Source organism: Urocitellus parryii, chromosome 2 (genome assembly GCF_045843805.1).
Source record: "Urocitellus parryii isolate mUroPar1 chromosome 2, mUroPar1.hap1, whole genome shotgun sequence".
In the NCBI taxonomy this organism is placed as follows: domain Eukaryota; kingdom Metazoa; phylum Chordata; class Mammalia; order Rodentia; family Sciuridae; genus Urocitellus; species Urocitellus parryii.
Window position 1 is genome coordinate 26743701 of NC_135532.1, and position 24409 is coordinate 26768109.

A 24409-nucleotide genomic window follows, 5' to 3' on the forward strand; every position below is an offset into this window, starting at 1 on the left:
TCATGTTATTGTTTCCTTTGCTGAGAAGAAGCTTTTTAGTTTGAATCCATCCCATTTGTTGATTCTTGATTTTATTTCTTGCAATATAGGAGTCTTGTTAAGGAAGTCAGATCCTAAACTGACATGGTGAAGATCTGGGCCTATGTTTTCTTCAATTAGGCGCAGGGTCTCTGCTCTAGTGCCTAAGTCTTTGATCCACTTTGAGTTGATTTTTGTGCAGGGTGAGAGATAGGGGTTTAATTTCATTTTGTTACATGTAACTTTCCAATTTTCCCAGCATTGGAAAGAGTTTGATAGTTTTGATAAAGAGCTAAGTTATTGACTTTTTAAAAAGCTATTGAAATCCATCTGAAGCTGAGGTTATTTGCCTTGATCATTACTGGGCATTCTTCTCACCTCGTAATGACTTAAACTAGGGCTCTGGGAGTTATTTGGGATACAACCACAAGCACAGTAAGACTCTTAAAAGTTGTTGAAGGGTACATAAGCACTATATCCCTCCCACTTTTATATTTGTATAAGGGATAGAATAAGGTGGCATTAGTTGAATCAGAAAGAAAATACATCAAAATTTTTAGAACTTAGGGTAACTTGATTTGTTATGTTCTAGTTTCTTCAGTCTGTCCCCAGGGCTTTCTCCATTTAACAAAATGTTAAATTTCTTTCATTTAACAAAAAGCAACTCAGTGCCCATTACATGTTAGAGATACTAGAGGGATAGCAGTGAACAAAATAGATGACATCCATGCCCCCAAGGAGATGATGCTGTGTTTCAGAGAAGGATGTGATCAAAATGAAAACAAATATATAATACATCAGATGCCAACAAGTGTTATGGAGAAAAAGCAGAATGGGGGTACAAGAGATTGAGAATGGGCTTCCTAGTCCATGTAGGGTGTTCAGAGAGTACCTCACTGATCAGGGCTCACTGGAGCAGACTGAGAAGGAAGTGAGGGAGTGAACCAGGTCTTCCCCACTCCTGTATCAGACCTGCCACTTCATACCTCTGCTTATCTAAAGAAACTTCAGACTCAATACGTTCAAAACTGAGCTTTTCATGCCCTCCAGTGTCCCTTCCATGCTCAGTCCTCCTATTCTCAGAAATGGCATCACTGTCTATCGAGTTGCTCATAAAACAAACAAACAAACAAAACAAAATAAAAAAAAACTAGGACTTGTGATAGTTTCCTCTTTTTTATCTTCAGCTCCACGTTTGTCTGTCCAGCTGGATCTACTTTCAGAATATCTCAGTCAACCATCTTCTCTCTAGTACTAGTACTGTGGTCCAAGCCACCACCATCTCTTGCCTTGACCACTAATAGAGCCTCCAAATTGTTCTCCTCATTTCTGTTCTCCCCATCCTAATAATCTAGCTCCTCTATGATTCAGATCTTACCACTTACCTGCTCAGAAACTTCCAGTGGTTTCCCATTTCACCAAAGATATTTTCATTGGGTATAGTTTCCTAGATGGGCGAAGTCATTCTTTAGTCTTTGGTCACTCTAAGGATGTTGTACCATCGTCTTAACCTCCCATTATTTCACTTGAGAAATCAACTGTTTATCTTTTTTTTTTTTATTCTGTTGAAATAGATGTTGTACACATTTGCCTCCTTCCTTGAACACTCTTCACTAGCTGCTTTTTAAATTTCTCTATCTTTGGATTTCGATAGTTTTACCGTTATGTGCTTGTGTGTTGTTTGCTTTTGTTCATCCTGATTTGAATTTATAGAGATTCTTAAATCTATGGCTTGATGACTTTTGTTAGTTTTAGAAAGTTCTAAGCCTGTATTCAACTATTGCTTCATTTTCCTCCCCTCTCTTTTCATATCCTTGGTTTCAAATTTCATGAATTTTTCTGTCTTTTCAATAGTGCCTCAAAAGGAGGAAAATACAGAAAAGCACTTAAGGCTTTACTGACTTGCCTTCAAGATCACAAATCTTCTCTTCCATTGTGTTTAATATCCTTTTGAATTCCTAACTTCAGTCCTTGAATCATTCAGTGTTAGTATTTCCATTTGACTCCTGTTTATAGATTCTAGTTCTTTGATACGGTTCTCCATCCTTTCATCTATTTTCTTAAACATATTAATAATGTTTAAAGTTTTGCTCGATAGCTACAAAATTGAATTTCCCTGTGCATCTGTGTTTTTCACTTAATCTCTTTGTTTTTGATTTGGCCTTATTTCTTGTCTTGCCTTTTAGTTTTTGACTGAATGCTACATATTTAATGTGAAAAATTAAGGGGGCTGTGGATGATAGAAACTTTCTTTGGGAGAATATAATATTCTTCTGTGTCACAGGCCTGGTTTGGGTAAGTCTGTTTACAGATCACCCTTACTCTTAGCATCCTTTCATCCTGGTAGGGTCTTCCCAGAACCATAGACCACTGAAGACTTTGCTCAGCTTTTTAGCCTTTCCACTTCTGCTTCCTGTTTGGTTCTGGGCCAATCTTGGGTTCCCAGAGATGGGTTTTTCAATTGTGAAATTTTAGCCTTCACATCCTGTCTGCCTTTGTTGTTTTCCAAGGACTTCAATCATTTGTGTTACATATTTCTCCAGCATTCATACCTGTTTTTAATAGTGACATAGATCTAATCCAGGCTATTCTGTTGTGGCCAAAAGTGGAAGTCTTTTATTGCCCTTAGAATAAATCTTATGTTCCTTTCCTCTGATTCAGAAAACCAATCTGGTCTGTCTTCTGCCTGTCTCTTTCATACCATGTTCCCCAAATCCAGCATCTGCTAGCCAACCTAGATGTATTTTGTCATCAAGTTTTTTCTTACCTCAGGGACTTTTGCGTTAACTTCCTCAGATTTCTGCAGAGTGGGCTCCTTGGTATTATTTCATTTCCATTTATTTGTTACATGAGGTATTTCCCTTTTGATCCAGGACAGCCCCCAGTCAATTGCTGTATTTATTTGTTAATTCCTATCTCCCTGCTATAGTGTAAGCTATATTGCTGCCTGCTGGAGATTCTCAATAAATATTAATTGAATGAATGAATGAATGAATGCATAAAATAGACACTGGATTCTCAAAAGAATCTTTCAGATCTTTCTTTGAAAACCTTAGTGAAGCATAGGAGCTACTATTCTCTTTGCTTTCATAATATTTTTATATGGAATATTCTATAAAATACCACTTTTATATACTTATGGTATAATGATGACTCACATTTTGTTCATCCCGATGATCTGATCTTGAACTACATATATATACATAGATATAGATATATTCATTGTCATAGTGGTTTAATTATATTTTTGTTCCAATTCTGCCAAAGTACATAATCTGTGTTAACTCTATCTCCCATGATATTTAATTAATTAAAACTAATGGTACGACTTTGCTTTGGGTTTTACATGAAATGGCCTTTCTATAAAATGACATTTTATATTTCTATTTAACAGGAATGGTTTTTAGGAAAAGCATTACATGATGAAGAATCTTCAGTAATTCACCATTATGCCTTTTCTGAAAATCCTACGGTTTTTAAATATCCAGACTTTGCTGCCGGCTGGGCCCTTAGTATTCCACTTGTAAACAAGTAAGAATTGATTATTCGACTTTTTTTTTTTTTTTTTTTTGGTGTATGTACCAACTTTTACTTTGCTGAGTTCTGTTCCTGCTGGATCTCAGGATCTCAAATGAGTTTTTCAGCCAGAGGCAGTGGGTGGTAAAATGAAAAAAAAGGGACATGGAGCGAGAGCCCTGAGGGCTGTTGCTTCAAGTCTGTCACTTATGAGTCCCCTCAGACAAATCACTCCATTTCTCTGTACTTCCTCTTACTCACCTGCAAAGTAAAGCAGGCAATAAATTGTGAGACCAAGGAGAGCACGTAAGGGCCCTGAGAACTGTGTACAAGGAAGCAACACGACTCTTTTGAAGGGACTTGGTTTGCTTCTCAGTATTACATTGATTGCAAGTAAGAAAGCGAATCAGTAGCATGCTGAGGTGGGGGGCGGATGGCTTGTTTTCTGCGTGGTTATGCATGTTAAACAGGGGCCCGGCAGGAGGGACGGCCAGCAGAAGGTGCTGTCGGTGGTCATACCCAGGTGTGTGTGTGCACAGCTGCAGCGGTGCTTGATTACATATGGAAAGTGAAGATGATTAAGTTGCAATTCAGGAGAAGTGTGATTGTCGAAAGGCTCTTGTCAATCTGAATACTTCATGCTCCTTAAAGAATGAAAAGTTGACAAAACACTTGTAACCTTTATATCTTCAGAGATGAAAGGGTTTTCGCTTCTCATTCAGTGTCCTGCTTCTAGGGCTTGGGGTTTGAAAAGAGACTGTGTTGCCCCTAGCTGGCCAAAACTTGTTCACTATTCTCTTCACTTTTGAAAGTTCTGTAGAGTATAATATCCTTCTTCCCCGTGTAGAATCCACACCACCACCACCACTAGAGCAAGACTTCCTCTGTTGGGCGAGGGGTCTAGTTCAGGAGTAGAGTTCTTGCCTAGCATGCATGAGGCCCTGATTATATTCCCAGCGCCACACACACAAAACAAACAAACAAACAAAAAACCAGTAGCAGCAAGACCTATTTTTTTTCTATTTCAATTTATTTTTAACTGATATATAAATACATAAAGTTGTATGTATTAATGGGATACCATGTGCTATATGATATACATTATACAGTGTGTAAAATTTAAATCATTATACAAGTTATACATGTCTCTGACTTCAAACATTTATCACATGTTTATGGTGAAAACATTCACACTCCTTTCTTGTAGCTTTTGATTGACAGCACATAATTACCTGATTATAGTGAAATCACACCAGAACTTCTTTCTCCCATCTAACTGTAACTCAGCACCCATTGATCTACCTTTTTCTCTCCCTTCCTCTCACTTCTCTTCCCAGTCTCTAGTAACCACTATTCTACTCTCATATTCTATAAGATCAAATTTTTAGGTTCCAAATATGAGTGAAATCATACAGTACATGTCTTTCTGTGCCTGGCTTATTTTATTTAACATAATGATCTCTAGTTTCATCTACGTTGTGGCAATTGACAGGATTTCATTCTTTTTTTATGACTGACTGGTATACATATATACCACAATTTGTTTTTTGTCTGTTTATCACTTGATGGACACTTAGGTTGTTTTCATTTCTTGGCTATTGTGAAAATAGTGAGCTGTTTCAGCCTTTCCCCATTCAGCATTATGCTAGCTATTAGTTTATTATACATGACCTTTATGATGTTCATCTGTATAGATGATCATCTAGTTTTCAACCTTCATTCTATTAATGTGTTATATCATGGTTATTGATTCATGTATGTCAAACCTTCCTTGAATTCCTGGGAGGAATCCCACTTGATCATGGTGAATAATTGTTTCAATATGCTGTTGAATTTGTATTGCCAATATTTTGTTGACGATTTTTGCATTAATACCCATCAAGGATATTGGCTTATAGCTTTCTATTTTGTTGTATCCTTGTCTGGTTTTGGTATCAGAGTGATGCTGACATTGTATAATGAATTTGGGGAAATTCCTCTCTTTAGTTTCTTAGAACAACTTAAGAAAAATTGGTATTAGTTCTTTTTATATTGGGTAGAACTCAGAACTGAAGCCATCTGATCCTAGGCTTTTGTTTGATGGGAGACTTTATTCCAGTTCTATCTTGTTGTTCATTATTGGTCTGTATAGTGTTTCTTTTTCTTCGTGGTTCAGTCTTGGTATGGTGTGTGTGTCCGGCAATCTATTTCTTCCTCGCTATCCCCCCTAGTTTTTCTAACCTTCCTTGCTCCTGGGGAACAGCTATGTGATGTATCAGGAAGTTGTGTCACATACAATTCCTTTTGGGAACTGAGTTATGTGGGAAGGAGGCATCCTCACAGAGGAGGATGTGGCTTGAGGGATCTTAGCAGGGGACGAGGCTGGCAGCTAAAGCAGTGAGCTGCTGATATAGTAGCTCCCTGGTGAAGCTCCTTGGCTGCTTATTTCTGTGCAAATCTGGGTTTCGTTCTTGGAGTCTCGGCCTAGAGTTTCTTTACTCAGACATTCCAGCAATTCTTTGAGCCTGAATAAATGCAGCCTGTGTTTCAACTATCCAGAGTGGATTCTTTTGTCTCCAACAAAGACCCCTGACTCTGTACCCTGTCCTTAGGCTGCTGGGCAAGAATGCCCTTCTCCCAGCTGGGGCCAAGCATGCCTAAGAGAGTCTGCCTGGTTTCCCTGCTCTTGTCTTGGGAGTGTCAGGAAGGAAGGGAAAAGAAGATAAGAAGAGACAGTATCATTCCCTCTCACCCTCCACTGTTTCACCTGGCTCTGCTCCCTGTGGGGGAGAGGGGAGAGTGTCTTCCTTCACCTGCTCAAGGTCATATTTATTCTTACATTAAATCACTTTTGGTTTGTTGCAAATTATAGGCCAGGAGCTGCCAGCAACCTTGTGTTTGGAGCCCAGTTTAGTGACCTTCTTTTTGGTCTGAACTCTTAAAAAAAAAAAAAATGAGCTCTAAGCTGCACGTCCTCATCCAAAGCACTGTGCCTTGTTGCTCCAGATTCCGTCCAGCCCCCAGTCAAGAAGGCTTCCCTCATCCTTCCTTGCTCTCTTGACTTTGCTCCCTAGTGTGGAAGGCTCAGGACTGATTTCTCCATGGGAAGAGGCCAGTGTGGCTGTGATTTCTTTGACTTGGGGTTATAAGCTCTTCATAAGCTTGTTTGTCTCCTGTTCCCCATAGTTCAACCATGTCCCTTTAGAAAGGCACAAGCACCGCTCCCTCTGCCTGGTGAAGCGCTGTGACACACCACTCCTTCTCCCTCCAGGGCTATGGAGCAACCTGGTGGACCTAGGAGCCCAAGTACAGTGGACATGGGGACGTAGCTATTTCTCTGAGGCCAGTAGATCTTCTTTCCCCATCCCTGCCCTCTGACTGCTTGGTCTCTCATCCTGAGGGCAAATCCTGGTTGTCTAGAGAGTTCTGCCCATCAGTTCCCCCATCTTCCTCTGGCAGACTTTCATAGAGGCCTCTTGGTGCTGAATTCAGTTTTGAGTTAGGTGTAGAAGTAACTGTTTTTTGCTTCTCTTTTGAGTTTTTTTTTTTTTTTTAAACCAGGTGGATGGAATTAATCTCTTTGAACACCTCTTTGATTCCTAGTATCCTCTTCTAGGACTGGCTCAGCCAACTCTTATTGCCTGACTGGCTGGCTTGAGAGTACGACTTTTTCTACAGATCCTCGTGGGTCTCCCTCTGCCCATACTCCTCATCAGGCTTGAAGACACCAAAGCCCCGGCTGGTTCCATTGGCTCTGGCGGATGCCAGCTTCCTAACTACTTCACGTTTCCCATGCAAGTAGCTGCCCAGGGCTTTGCCAACTAGGGCTGTAGGTTGTACACTAGCCCAGGTGCGAGTCCTGTTTGTGGGAGGACTTTTTGTTATGGATTTTCTGGCATTGTGCAGGCAAGTCCCACAGGAGACCACAGTCATGACTCCCTTCTCTCATGTTCTCGAGGCTGTTGAACACATCGGTTGACAAGGGACAGAGCCACGTACACAGCTTCCATAGGAGGCTCAGGTCTCTTTGTGGTCATGCTTACCGATATTTTCCACTGAGATGTGAGAGAGAACTGAGGGCCTCATCACCGCAGCAGGGTGGGTAGGTGTCTTAGTCGTTTTGGGCTGTCTGAACAAAGAACCATGAACTGGTGGCTTATAAATTACAGGTTTGTTTCTCAGAGTCCTGGAGGCCAGGAAGTCTAAGATCAAGGCACCTGAAGATTCGGTGTCTAGTGAGGCCCCCTTTCTGGTTCACTGATAACACATCACGGTTGTCCTCACATGGTAGAAGGGTCACACAAGCTCCCTCAGGCCTCTATTATTAGAATTCTGTTGCCATTCCTGAGATCTCTCTCCCTATGAGCTAATCACCTCCCCATGCCCCCAAATCCAGTCTCCTAATAACATCATCTTGAGGGTTAGATTTCAGCATATGGATTTTAGGGGAATGTAGACATCTAGATCCTAGGAATAGCGAACTATGGCTAAGGAATTTAGGGCCAAGAGACTAATCTTTTGCACAAAGTTCTTTCCCCATAACTTAACACCATAGAGGAATGAGGTACCAGATAACCTGAATCGGTCTCATCTGCTCTTCACAACACTGAACAGTGATCCATAAACTATAGCATGCTTTTAGTGGATTAATTCCCATGATCTTCTCCCTGTTTTGCCTCCCTTTCCCCTGCCAGCAAAAACAAACCAAAACTTTAGATTCTACTATAGTAAAAGATTCAAATTCCAGTTTTTTTAGACCATGTTTATTCTTTTCCCCTGATGCAGACAAGTAATCAAACCAAATGATATAACACCTCTGGCATAGCAACTCTCTCGTGACCAAGGTATACTGTTAAGTGATTTTCTAACAGGAGTTCCTTATTCTATAAGTAATTGGTATTGCACTTAGAACTAAAGGGGAACAGAGGATCTCGATTAGTCCCATCAACTGCAAAAATTTCCTAGTTGTTTTTTCTCAGTTCTGAACTGAAGCACTGACCTATTTCCTCCTGTTATTAGGAACTATGTGAGTTGGCACGCTTTGGGGTGCAAATAACAGTAAACAACTCAAAGTGGATTAAGGAAATGTTATTGCTGTAACTGGAGGTGAGGTCTCTGGTTGGTTGACACGAGTTCAGCAGCATGATTGAGGACTCAAGTTCTCTCTGTCTCTTGCCTATAGGTCACAGTGTCTGTTTATCCTAAATCTGTTTCCTTTTGTGGTTTCAAGACAGTAAGGACTTGATGTTTCCTTTTTCTCTCCACCAGCAGAGAACCTCTCCCCCAGGGGAAGCTAAGCCCTTATCCTGAGTCTGGTTGGGCTCTTTTAAGGCACACACCAACCTTGGACTGACCGTTAATAATTACCAGGGATTGCAGTGTTTTGATTGGTCCAGAATTTTCAGGTTCTGATCTTGAAGCTTATTTAATTCTTTGGCTTAATAATTAATCAAAATCAAAATTTGTTTAGGAAGAAGGAAGGGGGAACTGCAATGCATAAGCAAGGAGCAATGCCCATTACAGGGACACTGATTCCTTTGTCTGATGTTATGCCCACTTCAGAGATAAGGCAACAATTTAGAGATACTAAGTGCTTCTTTTGCCTAAGTCACTGTGACAACTGGTTACTTAAACACATTTCATGACACACACTTCCTTAGACTTTTTCCTAGGAGAAATAATATCTGTTTTAATGATCCTACAACAATGCGTTTTGAATTAACACGGCTCAACGTTTCTAACAGTCCATCTGTGGGATCCTCTGACATGCCCTGGTGCTCTATCCACATGATCTCTTGAAAAAAAAATTGTATCTTTGGAGAAACTCTAATAATTAAATTTCCAATAAGATGATTTCTTCAAATGTATGTTATTATAGAAAATTGTTACTGGTTTTCTCCATTGTTTTTCTACCTTTTACCTTAGATTTCCTGTAATATCTTGCTCTGCTGACTGATTCCCAAGTGATACTAGAAAAGTCAACTTAGAAGTTTGCCTGTTATTGAGTTGAAGGGGCCCATGATCTTTTACACATCCTCAGTCTAGCTGGCTGTGTCATTAGAACTGTGCTATTAGGTGTGTGGTTTAACAGCTTCTAAAAATTAGGAAAACTGAGTTTCAAATATCATAGATATAAAGAACTGAATATTTAATGAGAAGACATTGTATACAAGTAGAATTTCTGGCCTTCATTGTTTGTTTAGCATTGTTTGGTACTAAAATTGACATTTGAAAACCCTTGTGCTATGATGCTTACTGCATGAGAAAATGAAAGATAGTTCCCAATATTAGGGGTTGCCTTTTAAAATAGATGAGCATCCTATATATTCTTAGGACTTGTATATATTTGCAAATAACTGACTTAGGCCCCAGGCAGCACTAGAAGCTGATTTCATGATGTTGGGGTAATCATAGCTTGGTTTGTGTGGACTCCCTGGGCTGCAAGAGATAGCCACTTAAACCCTATAGGTTATGTTTTTATTTGTTCTCTAATCCATCATTGTATGTTTCAAAGAAATTCTATCAGTGTTTTTTATTTTTTATCCCTCTGAGCTGTCCCTCAAAAAAAAAAAAAAAAGAATTCAAGAATTGAATGAGAAAGAAACTTGAAAAATAAAGCATATATTTAAAGCAACAATTCAAAGGTCGATTGTCTATTGAGAAGGGGAAGTATGAAATAACCATCTAACAATGGCTGTCGCACACCACTTGGATTCTGATCCCTTCTGTGTCCCTTGTCTCTGGCAATAAGCCTGGGTATGACATTTTTTGTCTTTGGAGTTGAAATGAGCTGAATATTTACTGTATGTGGTCTGATTAGCTTTTGAAGGCCTGTGGTGTGACTCTAAATCCCAAAGTTACCTTGATATAGTTTATTTGGGAAATCAGTCTCCAACTGAGCAGAATTCAAATTGAAATAAGATCCTGCTTGCCAGAGCAGGTTTTTTTCTTTCCTCTTACTGTACATCAGGAATGTATTGGAGGATGTAGTTTCTCTATGAATTCTCACCCACTCTTACTGACAGATCTGTGGGCAGATATTGAACAGGATTTTGACAGATACCACCTGGGTCTTCTTTTGTTGCTACCTGCTCTTAATACATTCATATCAACCATGAGACAAATGCTTTATAACTAAACTTAAATAATAAGCTTTCTCTTCCTCCTTTATCTTCTAATCAGAAATGAATTTTTAAAAATAAAAAATTAAGAGTTCAATTGGTACATAATTGTACATATTCATGGAGTATAGTGTAATATTTTGATACATGTATATAATGTATAATAATCATATCAGGGTAATATGGCATATCAATCACCTCAAACATGTATTTTTTTGTGTGTTCAAATATTGAAAATCCTCTCTTCTAATTATTTTTAAATTCAATTATTACTTGCTGTAGTTACCTGGCTGGGTTATAGAACACTAGAACTTAATTCTCTTATTGAATGTATCTTTATACCTGTTAACCATCCCTTCTCTATCCCTTCCTGCTCCCTACTCTTCATAGTGCCTGGTAACCACTATTTTTTTTTTAAATATTTATTTATTTTCTTTAGTTTTTGGTGGACACAACATCTTTGTTTGTATGTGGTGCTGAGGATCGAACCCGGGCCGCACGCATGCTAGGCAAGCGCGCTACCGCTTGAGCCACATCCCCAACCCTGGTAACCACTATTTTACTGAAAAGCGTTTTGGGGCATTTTTTTACACCAGGTTTGAGGCTCAAACCCAGGGTCTTATGCATGCTAGGCAAGCATTTTGTCACTGAGATACTGCCCCAGCCCTCTAAGAAGTAAATATTTGTAAAGCAAAAAAATCTTTCATGACCCAAATGGAATAAGATGTAATTATAAGCACAGTAAAAAAAAATGTTTGAAACTTAGTACTATTGTTCCTTTTAAATCACTATTATTTCTTGATAGTTAAAATATGTATCAGGAGGTTTATAATTACACTGGGGGAATATTCAGCTATAAAAACTAATATGAAACCATATGGTATTTAGGTGACCTTGGTAAATATGTAATTCTGTCTTGGCCAGTTTGCCATCAAAATATATATCCCCTCATTCCTTCAGGGAGCCTGTTAGTGATCATTCTGTCCATGTAGGGTGGATAGTGCCGTTGAGAGCAGCACAGAGAGGGATATGTCCATGACAGATGTGAATGCATGTGATAGTGCTGTGTTTGTTTGGAGCAAAGGAACTTTCCATTCTGGTGGGCAGGTCTGGTAAAGTTTCCCAGGGAAGCTGTCCTTGGGTTTGGTCTTGAAGTAGAAAAGGTTGTCAAGTGAAGATTGGGTATAGACACAGTAGGCAGATATCCGTGGGAAAGAATAGTGGGAAGGCAAGTTCTCCTTAGAGTAGGTGGGCACTAAAGCCCTGGGTTGGGGGCAAGGTAGGATTTTCAAGACGAGCCAGGTATGTAGGAATGTAGCTTCTTTTATTTTTGCTACTGGGGATTGAACCCAGGGGCACTTAACCATTGAGCCACATCCCCAGCCCATTTTATTTTTTATTTTGAGACAGGGTCTCACTAAGGTGCTCAGGGCCTTGCTAAGTTGCTAAGGCTGGCTTTGAACTCACAATCCTGCCTCAGTTGCCCGAGTACAGGCATGTGCCTCCACACCCAGCAAGGACTTTATTTTATATGAAAGGAACTGTGGGGGATTTCTTTTGAGTAGAAAACTGTCTTAAAAAATGTTGTTATTCTTCCTTGAAACCACATGCTTTTTCTAAGACCCCACTACCTAATAATTCATTAGGATTATTAAAATTTTAAAATTTTGTAGGAACTTTGGTTTCTTTGTCACGCACACATCTTTCTTTTATTCTCTGGAGTCAGTATTTAATGCAAGGCTTATCACAGCCGAACCTCGTGGCTTTTTTTCCTAAGGCATTTTAATTATTATATTTTATATTATTGGCAGATGTTGAAATAATAAATGCGACATCTGCAGCAAGTGTTGCGTTCTTGTTCCTGTCGACAAACCATTGCATTTTTCTCAATCCTTTCCCTCAAGGAAATTAGACTCTTGCTTTTATCTTAAAATTTATATTTTTCTGTTTTCAAATATTAGAAAGTCTCAGGAATGTCTTATTCTCATTGGAAATGTCTTTTGATTAAAAAAAAATAATCAACGTGTCTCTATTTTCTAGGCTCAACAAGAGGTTAAAGAGTGAACCCCTAAAATCTGACTTCACAATAGATTTACAACATGAGGTATGTCATGGTTGGTTTGATTAAAAGTTTCAGTAGTCAAAAATATTGTGTATTTTGATATAAAAGCTATTTTGTATTCCCGAAGAGTGCATTTTTCTCTACTCACAACCATTTTCTCTCCACTGAAGTAATTTGACAGCACTCCAATAAACTAGGTTCTTCTATTTTTAAGCTGATTTAATTATTTAGGTAGAGAACGAGAAGTGAAAAAAATTGTATCTTATGATTCATGATTCTCTGTTTTTAAAGTAGATGGAAAGGTCCGGAGGTGAATTTTTTAAAGTATGCAAAAATGTCATTCAAAGCACTGATAGTCTTACTTGTTTTTTTTTTTTCTTTTTTTGGTACTGGGTATTGAACCCAGAGGTGCTTAAATACTGAGCCACATCCCAAGCCCTTTTTTTTGTATTATATTAGGGACAGGGTCTCACTGAGTTGCTTAGTGCTTCACTAAATTGCTGAGACTGGCTTTGAACATGCAATCCTCCGGCCTCAGCTTCTCGAGCTACTGGGATTACAGGCGTGTGCCACCATGTCCAGCTTACTTGGTGTTTTGGTTGTACACTTGCTGTTATGAACTGAATGTTTGTGTCTGTGCCCCCAAATTCATATGTTGAAACCTAGTCCTTAATGCTGTATTCTATGGGGAGGTTATTAGGTCATGAAGGTGGAGCCCTAGAAATGAAATTAGGGCCCTCATAAAAGAGACCCCAGAGAGCCTACTCACTCCTTCTACCATATGAAGACAAGAAAGGGGCCATCCATGAACCAGGAAGCAGGCTTTTATTGGACACTGATCTTGAACTTCCCAGCCTCCAAAGCTGTGAGACATTAATTTCTGTTGCTTATTAGCCAGTCTATGGTACCAGCCCTAATGGACTAAGACGTGTGCCTTTGTTGTGTGTCTATTTTGCTGTCTGGAACAGATTTGAGCCAACTAGTCCTAAGCAGGCAGCTGTAGTGTGCCATGCTGGGCAACAGCACCTATTGTTCCCTTGGCCTTTAGTGGATATCTGTGATGAGTTGTCGTGGAAGCACCTTGGACACCTATAAGAATGTCCCTTTTGACATTTCTTCCATGGGCCTGAAACAGACCTGAACCATGGAGGTAAATCTGGATGTGCTTTTCAGGCCAGCAGTACTGGCAGCCATCCAGGGGTGAAAAGGCACCACCCCCGTGAGCTGGGGCTTCGGCTCAGTGGTAGAGCACTCGCCCCGCATGTGTGAGCCCCTGGGTTTGATCCTCAGCACCACATAAAAATAAATAAAATAAAGATATTGTGTCCATCACAGCATATATATATATATATATTTTTTTTTCATATATATATATATGAAAAAAGAAAGGCACATCCATGACCCTTTAACATCTTGGGTGTTTCTAGACAATGAAATGGCTTAGTTGAGAGAAATATACTTTTTTTAAAAAAAGTCATTTTTCTCTTCTACAGAAAGGAAAGAATGACTTAAAAACCAGGTCTGTCTCGATATGTTTAATGAGAAGTAAGTCCTGGAACAGATATCCAAGCTTGAGTAGATATCTAAACATCGAAGGGTAGTTTTAAATACCTGTGAAGCATACCTGGTTTATCAGAGAAAAATGACATCACTTGCCCTGAGGCTACCTGTTCACTTCTCCCAGTTGTAGTCCCCTTTGGAAATAGATAATATTATGTCCCAAATTAGAGAATACAGACCATTTCTCCACTTCCAAAAGTTAAGCATGAACTAGGCCATAAAGTGTGCCTAAAAAGATTTCCTATGACTGTCTTATAGACTAAAATAATACTAAGTTAGACATTGGTAACAAGAGCACAGTAATAACACACACAGGTATATTTGGTCATAATGAAAAAAAAATTTAAGTGGGTCATTCTTAAAAATTAAAACCCAGAGTGAACACTCTTGAATTTTCTCTCTCCCTTACTTTTCTTCATGCTTTATGACATTTTGCATAGTTTTGCATCCTTTTGGACTTTATATAAACAGAAATGCACCAGGAATATTGTTCTAATTTGAGACGGATCCATGTTGATTCTGCAGCTCTAATGAGCTTACTTCACACACTGTGGCTCTCTTCTATGGCCTTACCACAATTAATTTGTTCTTCCTCCTGTTAGTGGGCTTCTGAGTGGCTCCTGGCTTTTTGCTCTTAGGATCATTGTTCCTATGAATATTTTTGACATGTGCCATAAAGATCATCTGCAGGTTTCTCTAAGGCAGAGGCTTATAAACATTTTTTTTTTTTTACTGTGACCCACTTTAAAAAAATATATTTTTCATTGTGACCCATATTTGTGTGTGTTGTTACTGATGTCTAAGTTTAGTATCATTGCAGTCTATATCACAGTCATTTGAAAAAATTTTAGGTTTACTTTATGGCCTAGTTCATGTTCGATTTTTATAAACAGAGAAAAAGATGCATATTTTCTAATTTGGTGTATAATTCTCCATCAGTCTGATCAAAGAAGGTATTAATTGTTCCTTTAAGATATTTTACTTCCTCTTCCTTTGTTGCTTCATTTCATTTGTTTTGTCTGCTTGATTTATCATTTACTAGGGGAGCAGTGTGGTGCTCTTCCATAATAATGGTGAATTTGACTGTGTGTCCTTGTGGAACTGCAGGCTCTTGCTCTTTGTACTTTGAGGATATGTTATTTGGTGCATGCTATTTTAGAATTGTTGTATCTTCTTAGTGAATTTATCATCTTTAGTGATGCTCTTTGTCATAATGCATATTTGTCGACATGATACTTGTACACTAGCTTTCTTTTGTTTCATAATCATTTTTCAAGTTTTTTCTTTCAACTTTGTTTTGTACTTTTCTTTAGGATAAGGACATGCTTTTAAAGAGGACATGCTTTTTTCCCCTCTTCCTGGTTTGATCATCTTTATGCCACATAGCAAATTTATACTTACATTGATTTTCATTACTAATAATATTTGAATTGATTTCCATCACTTTATCTCTCCTCCATTTCTCTCTATTTTTCTTGTTAAAAACTTCTTTTTTATCTTTCTTATTGCTCCCTATTTTTTCTGCTTTATTATTTAGGAAATTCAATCCCTCTGTCTTCTATACTTTAAAGGTTAAAATGTTTTAACATGCTTTCCTAACCTAATAATGGCTAATTAGTATTCAGAGAACTGAAGGGCTTGACAGTAATTTAACTCAAATTGTGGCACTGTTTATATGCTATTATTATCCAGTATCTCTGTGCCTTCTCCCTTTTTACCCTGAACCTTGGCTGTGGTCATTTCTTCATGCAGTTAACCTTTGTGTTACCATCATTGTGTGTTTGCCACCTTTGGTACCATCCCATCTTGCTTTGTAGACCTCCTAACTGGGGGCACCTTTATTCTTCCTGAAACACATATAACTCTTTTAGTGAGGTGGTAATCCTGTTAATTCTTTTTTTTTTTTTTTTTTTAGTATTCATTTTTAACTTCATTCATGAGATACACTTACATCATGTGTACAATCCTAGGTTGTCAGTCATTTTTCTCTCATCTTAATGATGTAATTCCATTGTATTCTGGCTTCTGTTGCTGAAGTGATAAGAAATCAGTCCTTAGACTAATGTGGTTCCTTTGTATATAATATGTTATTTTCTGTTTGCTTTTAAGATTCTTGGATTTCTGTTCTGTAGATTCACTATGACATGTGTGGCTGGGACCCTTTCCTGTTTAGGATTCATTAGACCTCTCTATAATAGGATTGTTAAGCATCTTTTGAAAATTCCCAGCCATTGTCTTGTGAACTATCTTCTCATTCCTATTCTCTTTGTTCCATTCTCCTGGAACTTTAGATGGAGCCTAGAGTTATGAACTTCTCTTTTACATATTTCATCTCAATTTCTTATTATACTATCTTTTTAGATTATTTGAACAGTTTATTCTTTAGTTCTCTAATTTTTTATTCAGCTGTATGTAAAATGCCATTTATCCTAACCATTAAATTTTTCATTTTAATTATTGTTTTTATTTCCAGAATCTCTATTCAGTTATTTTTCAAATTTGTTTTCGTGCTCTGTATACTCTTTTTAAACAAGTTGCTCATGTTTTAAATTTTTTAAAATAAAAATTTATTAAATATAGTACTTTTATAATTTGTAGTTAATAATTTTAATATCTGAAGTTTTGGATGTGACCTAATTTTGTCTGTGGGCTCTTTTTACTTATTGTGATTTTCCTCTTGTTTTTCTGGAACTTTGTGGTAGGGGTCCTCTGAGGCCTGTATTAAGGTCGTTTCTCAGCACAAGGATTGACATGAGCTTCTGCTTGCTGATAGCACCTTTTACTGACTTGGGACTACTTGGCTCCATTTCACATGTATTTAGACCTTTCCAGGTGCACAAATCATGGAGGCCTGCCTTTTGGTTACACAATTCCCAAAGAGAGTTGGAGATGACTTTTCACCTCTGCCTGGCTTCCAGGCCCCAGCTCTGGGTGGCCGTTTGGACCTAGCCCCATCCTACCTGGGCAGTCCTAGGCCTCACGCTCTTCCCTGCATCAGAAACTCAGCATTTCCAAAAGTTTTCAAAAGTCAGTTGACACTAAATGGGCAAAGCCACCCTGGGTGCTTTTCCCCTGGGTTCTTACTACCATAGTTTGTCCTCGGAGGCTCCATACTCTTGGGACCATTTAGCAGTACACTTCAGATGACTTTAAAGGCATTTAGCCAACATTTTGATTTGTTCTCCACAAGTTGGCTGCTCCGTGTAGGTAAACAGTAGGTTGAAGGAAACCAGAGCCATGATACCACGACCTTACCTTTGTCTCTGTGACATTCTGGAATGTGTTCCTTCCCTCTAATTGCTTATTGACAACTTTGATTTTTCTTTTTTTTTATTTGGAGGGCTGAATATTGACTCATGGCTTTCCCATTTTGTTTAAGTTAAAAAAAATCCCATTGAATATTGACACCTTGATCCATTTCAATCTAACGCTCTTCTGAGAAGGCGTGTTACACTGACCCTTGAGATATTTTGTACCTTCTTACACTTGTGGCGTTGGCTGAGTTCCTTCCTCACCGCTGATCTCCTGTCTCCCACAGATTGCCCTCTACATCTGGGACAAAGGCGGAGGACCTCCCCTAACCCCTGTGCCTGAGTTTTGTACAGACCGTGTGGATTCCCACTGTGCTACCCAATTCCGTTCTTTTCTACCGCTTTGTGTAAGTAATAGAAGAAAGACTTCCTTGCAGATCAAAGGAAAATACATGCTGTATATAACATTGTCCTAGTATACTTTAAATACTAATGTGTGTGTGTGTGTGTGTGTGTGTGTGTGTGTGTGTGTGTGTATGTATATATCAACCTTGCCCAGGGCCAGGCATTTTTATTCCATGCTCTGGAAAGGCAGTTTCAAACATTTTCTTGGGTACGTAGGCCTTGCCCACAAGCCCATCCCCTTTCCTCTCTCAGCAGGTAACCCTGCTCTTGACCTCACCTGAGACTATCCAGAACTTCTCTTGTCAGATCTGTGGCCCAGTCCCCAGGAGGAGCCTGAGGACCCCAAAACTCACTAGACTGTTAACAGTTTTTTTCTCATGAGGGAAAATATACTCAAAACACTCAAATGGTGTATGTTGCTCTTAGCTCAGTCACCCAGAAGCGGGTGTGTGGCATCTTAAAAGGTACACAGACACAGCACAGTGCAACCGTGGAGGGAATCCGCACTGTTTACAGTCCCTGAGGAGGAAACTGTTTACTGGATGGTACCAGAACTACCCAGGGAGGGGCTGGGGGAAAGGTTAGGCTGGGCTACAATCTCACTGTTCCAGAAACATTCTAAGAGTGAAACTGATAGGAAAATAGGTTTTATTCAACACTACCTTTAAGGGAAGATAGAAGAAACTTACTGTTTTCAAAGTTCCATCTTCAGCTGGGTGTAGTGGCCCACGCCTATAATCCCAGCAATTTGGGAGCTGAGCCAGGAGGATTATAAGTTTGAGGCCAGCCTCTGCAATTCAGTGAGACCCTGTCTCAAAATTTAAAAAGGGCTGGGGATGTAGCTCAGTGGTCCATGGTAAAGCACCCTGGGTTAAATCCCTGGTACAAAAAGAAGAAAAAATAAAAGTTCCATCTTCAAAATCTCTGAAGGTACACAGAGCTTCCAAAGGAGAGGAGACAGTGAAGTGTGACAAAGGGCAAGAAAAGTAGCCGTGGGGATTCACTTGCCCAGTGCTCCTGCAGGGTGATCTCACTCTCAACTCCCTTGGCACTTGAGAGAGAGAGAGAGAGAGAGAGTGAGTGTGTGTGTGTGTATGTGTGTGTGTGTGTGTGTGTGTGTGTAGGGGGGTTTGCCGTCATTTAGTTTCCATTCTTGGATTGAGGAAATTGTTCTTAATTCGGGGAGGGGGGAGTTCAAATTCAAATTCATCCTGTTTAAAAGCCAGTCTTTCTAAACATAATGCCTGCTTGCTCTTTAATGATACTGGTGCTCTGAGTGACATGTCAGGGTTGGGGTTAGGTGTCACTATAAATCAGCCCCAAATGATTGAGGAAGTGTGTCTGAATGTTATTACAGGCCTAAGACAGGAACAAAGGGGTCAGAACACCTGCCCCCAGGAAGCAGAAGGTGTGCTGTGTGCTGTGTGTTGACAGATCCCCCTGTGTGCCCCTTTCTTCTGCATGATCCTCCCTACGTTTGAAGTGATCCATCTTTGGCAGAGGGCAGAACATCCTTGGCTCAGACCTGGGAAGCCAGTAAAAAGGTCGTAAAAATAACTTTCAACATCAAACTAAGGCCAGGCCCAGAAAACAGAGTCATCACTGGTTTTGTACTAAATCATCTGTCTTCTTTCTCCTTTTGTCAAAATCTTCACCAGCTGGGGAAAGAAAAGGAAACACAAGTAACATTTATTAATCACCTGCTATGTGCTTAATTATTACAGTATCAATGACAGCCATAAGGGCTTATTATTTCTCTTTTCTAAATGAACAGACAGAAGTTCAGAGAGCTTAAGAGTCTTAAACATGGCACACAGTCTATAAATGCTCCAGCTGTGACCTAGGTCCAGAGATTATGCTGTCAGCTGGATGACAGTTTTGGAATTTTTTTTTTTTTGTAGGTGTGTGTGTGTGTGTGTCCCTAAAACTTTACCTTCAATATAGGCTTGACATTCCTGATATTGGTTACCTTGAGCTCTAGCACTTGTGAGATCTAATGTGGGCATGATTAAGGTAACGCTGACTCATATGTATTCTTTTTCTTTTTTTTTTTTAGGGACAACCTGTGAAGAAGGAGGATATTTTTGTTGCAGTAAAAACATGCAAGCAATTTCATGGTGAAAGAAGTATGTTTTGGGTTATTCATTTTTATTGAATTTTTAAATCCAAACTGCCTTTGAAATAAAGTACAAACCGGGTATAAATTCAAGAAAGGCGCAGGATGCTGAAATGATAGCAGTTACCTAATCAGCATTCTTCATCCTACCCCTACAATCACTGAGCTCAATTAGGAAGGACAACTCTGTATTTAAACACGAGTGGCCAGTGCCCTTCTAAATACCGTTTAGAGCAATATTTTAATTAGAATGGAAAAGCTCAGCTGTGGCAATCTTGGAGACAATGTGTGCACTTTGTATGTCCATTTTGTCCTACTGTGTCCATTCTCTGAACTACATGAAGAATATCAGAGAGAGGGGATCTCAAATAACAGAACCAACAAGAATATCTTCTTTAAGGCTCTGCCTTTAAAAAATACTTATTCCAAATGCACATGTTGGCACTTTTTAATAAAGGTATATATTTGCTCATGAGTAGATTTATTGGAGAAAAAGGAAACAGCTACTTTTGGAACAGGGGCCCTTAAGGAAATCCTGGCATGCAAATGAAGGTTGTTTTGATTCTCTCTTGGTGTCATTACAGAATTGCGCTAGTTATGGTGCTAATGTTTTTTTTTAAAACCCGTCCTAAATATAAATAGACATAATTTCTCTCTTTTTACACCTCACTTCAAGCAGCACTTTTCTGATATTGAAAATTAGGCAGTCTTTTGCATTTTCTAATTTTAACATATATTTTAATTTTTTTTCCCATGAAAAGACTGTCGATTTCACCCAGGGTGTGATATTTATGTAGGAGAGGCTTCTAAACCAGCTGTCATGTTCATGGGATGCAGCAGTGGGGGAAATTCACTTACATATTTTCTGTGATAACATTATGCATACAAATTATATTTTAAAGGGTAAGATGTTTTCCAAACAAAGGAATATAATAACTTGGGATTATAGTATTGCCTAAGACATCAAGATAAATTAAAATCTTACAATCAGCAAATCTCTTAAAATATCTTAAAAACCTTCATATTTGCCAAAAACAGTCATGTCAAATTTCAGATCCTATTAAATCTGACTAAATTTATGCATTCATTATGCAAGAAGTTCTAAAATAGTCATTCTTAAATATTAGTTCTTAATTCTAAAATATTCTTAAAATATTAAGAGTGACTATAGCATTAAAATAAGATTTTTGTTTATTATACTTCTAATCTAAATTTATTTTCTTTTAAAATGCTTTTTTCATAGTTCAGAAGGGCTCTTTGTGGGTTGTCTTGTGAATAAGTATCTTTTCAAAAAGGTGATTGGGAAGTGAACTATTCTTTTTTGTTTTATTTTGTAGTAAGCAGAAATAGTTGAATTGATGTCATTGATCTTGAAGCTGCTCTGGAATAGTGACTATTTTTGTAATAGAGATGTTAAGAATGCTGGTGTTGAGGGGTTGGGGCGGGGGTAGTATTCTCCTTTGAAACACATTTTTTTCAGGTTACAGTGAAGCAGTGAAATTAGGGACTCTCTCTGTTGTATTTTTCCTGTTCTACAGAAATGGGAGAAAAGTTTGTTAATTTTTATTTAGTAATTTTGAGTAATTTCGTTTTCTGATTCCTTTGTTTATATAAAGTTGAGATAATCTTTTCAGGTATCTGGCATGCAAATGAAGGTTGTTTTGATTCTCTCTTGGTGTCATTACAGAATCGTGCTAGTTATGGTGCTAATGTTTTGTTTTTTTTTTAAACCCATCCTAAATATAAATAGACATAATTTCTCTCTTTTTACACCTCACTTCAAGCAGCACTTTTCTGATATTGAAAATTCGGCAGTCTTTTGCATTTTCTAATTTTAACATTATGTTTTAATTTTTTTCCCATGAAAAGACTGTTGATTAGGGACCCTCTCTGTTGTATTTTTATATTTGAATTTTTTAATATTATTTTTTTATATTATTTTTATTTTTATATTTTTTATATTAAAATTCTCCTGAATTTTATATTTGAATTTTGAGTCAAAGATCTTTAAAAATTACAACATCTTAAAAACCTTTTAGAAACATTAGAAACAAACCTCCCAGATACATTTAGCTTTTTTCTTTTTTTTTTGTACCAGGAATTGAACCCAGGGGCACTTAACCTCTGAGCTACGTACCCAGCCTTTCTTTTCTTTTCTTTTTAATTTTGAGTCAGGGTCTTACTAAGTTGCTTAGGGCCTCAGTAAGTTGCTGAGGCTGGTTTTGAACTTGTGATCCTCCTGCTTCAACCTCCCCCAATTGCCAGGATTATAGGAATGCACCACCATGTCCCACTTATGAGGCTTTTGTAGTTGGGTTTCTCTCACCAGACATCTGTCAACTTAGGTGCATGTATTTGAAAAGGTAGCCTAAGGTGCAGCATAAGGATCTTTGGTCTCCATTTTGCTCTGTGGAAATGAAGCCTGCCTCACCAGTGGGTTAGAGTCTAAGTAACCACTCATTGGCCCGAAGAATGAACCATCCAGTCATCGTATCAGTGACAAGGCCAATGCTGAGGTAATGGCTTCAAACTGCTGAACCTGTTTATGTCTTCGGTTGTGTTTTTTCTTATATATTCGATCTTCTAATTTCATGTGGACAATTCCTCAAGATGTGATAATGGTTGGGAATTATCATTGGATATTGTAGAGAAAGCTGAACATGGAATGATCTACAAGTGGTCAAATCCTCGAAGCCCATTGCGTAGGGGGACAGGACTCGGATTTCCTGGCTCCTGAATCCCTGTGTTCTTTCTACCAGAGCACAACTATGCTGTAATCTCCTTGGATGTAGGACAAGCTCACCTTGATAAGTTGTCTTTAATATTCATGTTGATGCCCTTCGGGGTTCAAGGTCAGTTTGGAGTTTGCAGGAAGCTAAGAAAGTTCAGGCCTTTCATTTTCAGGGGCAAGGAATTGAAACCCGAGAGGTCTGCAGTACACCTAGGGCTGGGAATTTAGGCTGCCCTCTTCCAAGCACGTTACTGCTAACATCAAGCCCAATACATGGTTTAGGATATTTTTAGCTTTTTCCTATTCTCTGTGCACTCTGGTAGAAATGCTTGAAAGAACATCAGGCCAAATGGCACCAGAGGGGGAATAAAATAGAAAAGAAACTCTATTTATCTTTGAAAAATTGAGAGTGGGCTATACTGTGATTGATGAGCACTCCCTTTTCTTTCATTAGCATTGATTACCTCCCTGGATGAGGATGGGGAATGGACAAGCAAGGAAAAATACATGTTGGATTCTTTTTTTTTTTTTTAATACTCTCATGGACAAATTGATAATATAAGCAAGTTCCAAGTTTTTAAAAAAATATTTTACACATTGTTTTTGTTTTTTGCCTAACCATGAAACATCTATGTTATGGCATTTGTCCGGATTCTGATATAAATGAAATAGAATAATCTTAGAACACAGAAAAAAAATGCATTTAATATTTTGGTTCCAGAAAGTAATTCATGTTGACCCTGTTGAAATCGAACTCTCTCAGAGAGGCAAACATTTAGCAGGATTTTAAAGAACTTTCAAAGTGTTACGTATGCTGATGAATTGGGTATAGCGGGCAACATTATATGTAAGCAAGAAAAGATTTCTGGAGTTTTAATATGCAGCTGGATTACTTCCTGTGGGGTCTGTGTTTTTCACTGCATGGTGACATGAGCCGTCTGAGAACCTCAAGCACGTTCCTGACACCTTCTGCTCTGGGGTGCATGAGTCTCACCTACCTCATGGCGGACACCAATTTTGCTCATCAACTGATGGATCGTGAACCTCTCCCCTCCTGCAGTTTTGCTCTAATTAAAGAAGTTAAATTGCTATTTGCTCGGCCTTTAGTTCCTTATCACAGCTTCCTGAACTCTTAAAAATATACACCTTATTCCTTTCAGATTTAAAGAAAATACAAAACCCATTTGCTATCTTTACTGCTGTGATCTTGTCTAAAAGAGGCCTGTTGGAACTAATTTATTAAGGGGAATGTTGGGTAGCTGGCGTTTTCTTTGATGAAAGAAGCTGCAGGTACCAGGCACAATATGCTTATGTGAAAGGTGAGGCTTGCACTGAAATGCAGCCAGATGGAAGGCCCTGCTGGGGTCAGAAGAGGGGATGGGATGGAATGAGCTGTTGAAGAGCGGCAGGAGAGTCAGGCGAAGGCTGGCTGTGTTCTTGCCCCGAAGTTGAATAGCTGATGATCCAAATTGCCTAAAAATGTTGTTTTCAACCAGCCAGGAGGGCGGATTCCCAGTCTTAAGTATGCCTCAGTGTTAAAATGAGGAATTAGAGCACACTCCTGTGTGTCCCTCTCTCTCCTGGGAAGCACAGCCAGGGTTTCATTTGCGGTCACTGAATCATACACAGGGACACAAGGTTCATTTACCA

The 24409-nt window shown here is 38.7% G+C and overlaps 1 protein-coding gene across 1 annotated transcript in view; it reads left to right on the forward strand.

The window, feature by feature from the left end:
- Nucleotides 1-24409, forward strand: part of B3glct (beta 3-glucosyltransferase) — a 109177-nt gene that overhangs the window by 53822 nt on the left and 30946 nt on the right. The window contains exons 7-10 of the mRNA XM_026388380.2: nucleotides 3413-3549; nucleotides 12675-12738; nucleotides 17795-17914; nucleotides 19969-20038. Of these exons, the coding sequence (XP_026244165.2) occupies nucleotides 3413-3549; nucleotides 12675-12738; nucleotides 17795-17914; nucleotides 19969-20038 (391 nt within the window). The remainder of the gene's footprint in view (nucleotides 1-3412; nucleotides 3550-12674; nucleotides 12739-17794; nucleotides 17915-19968; nucleotides 20039-24409) is intronic.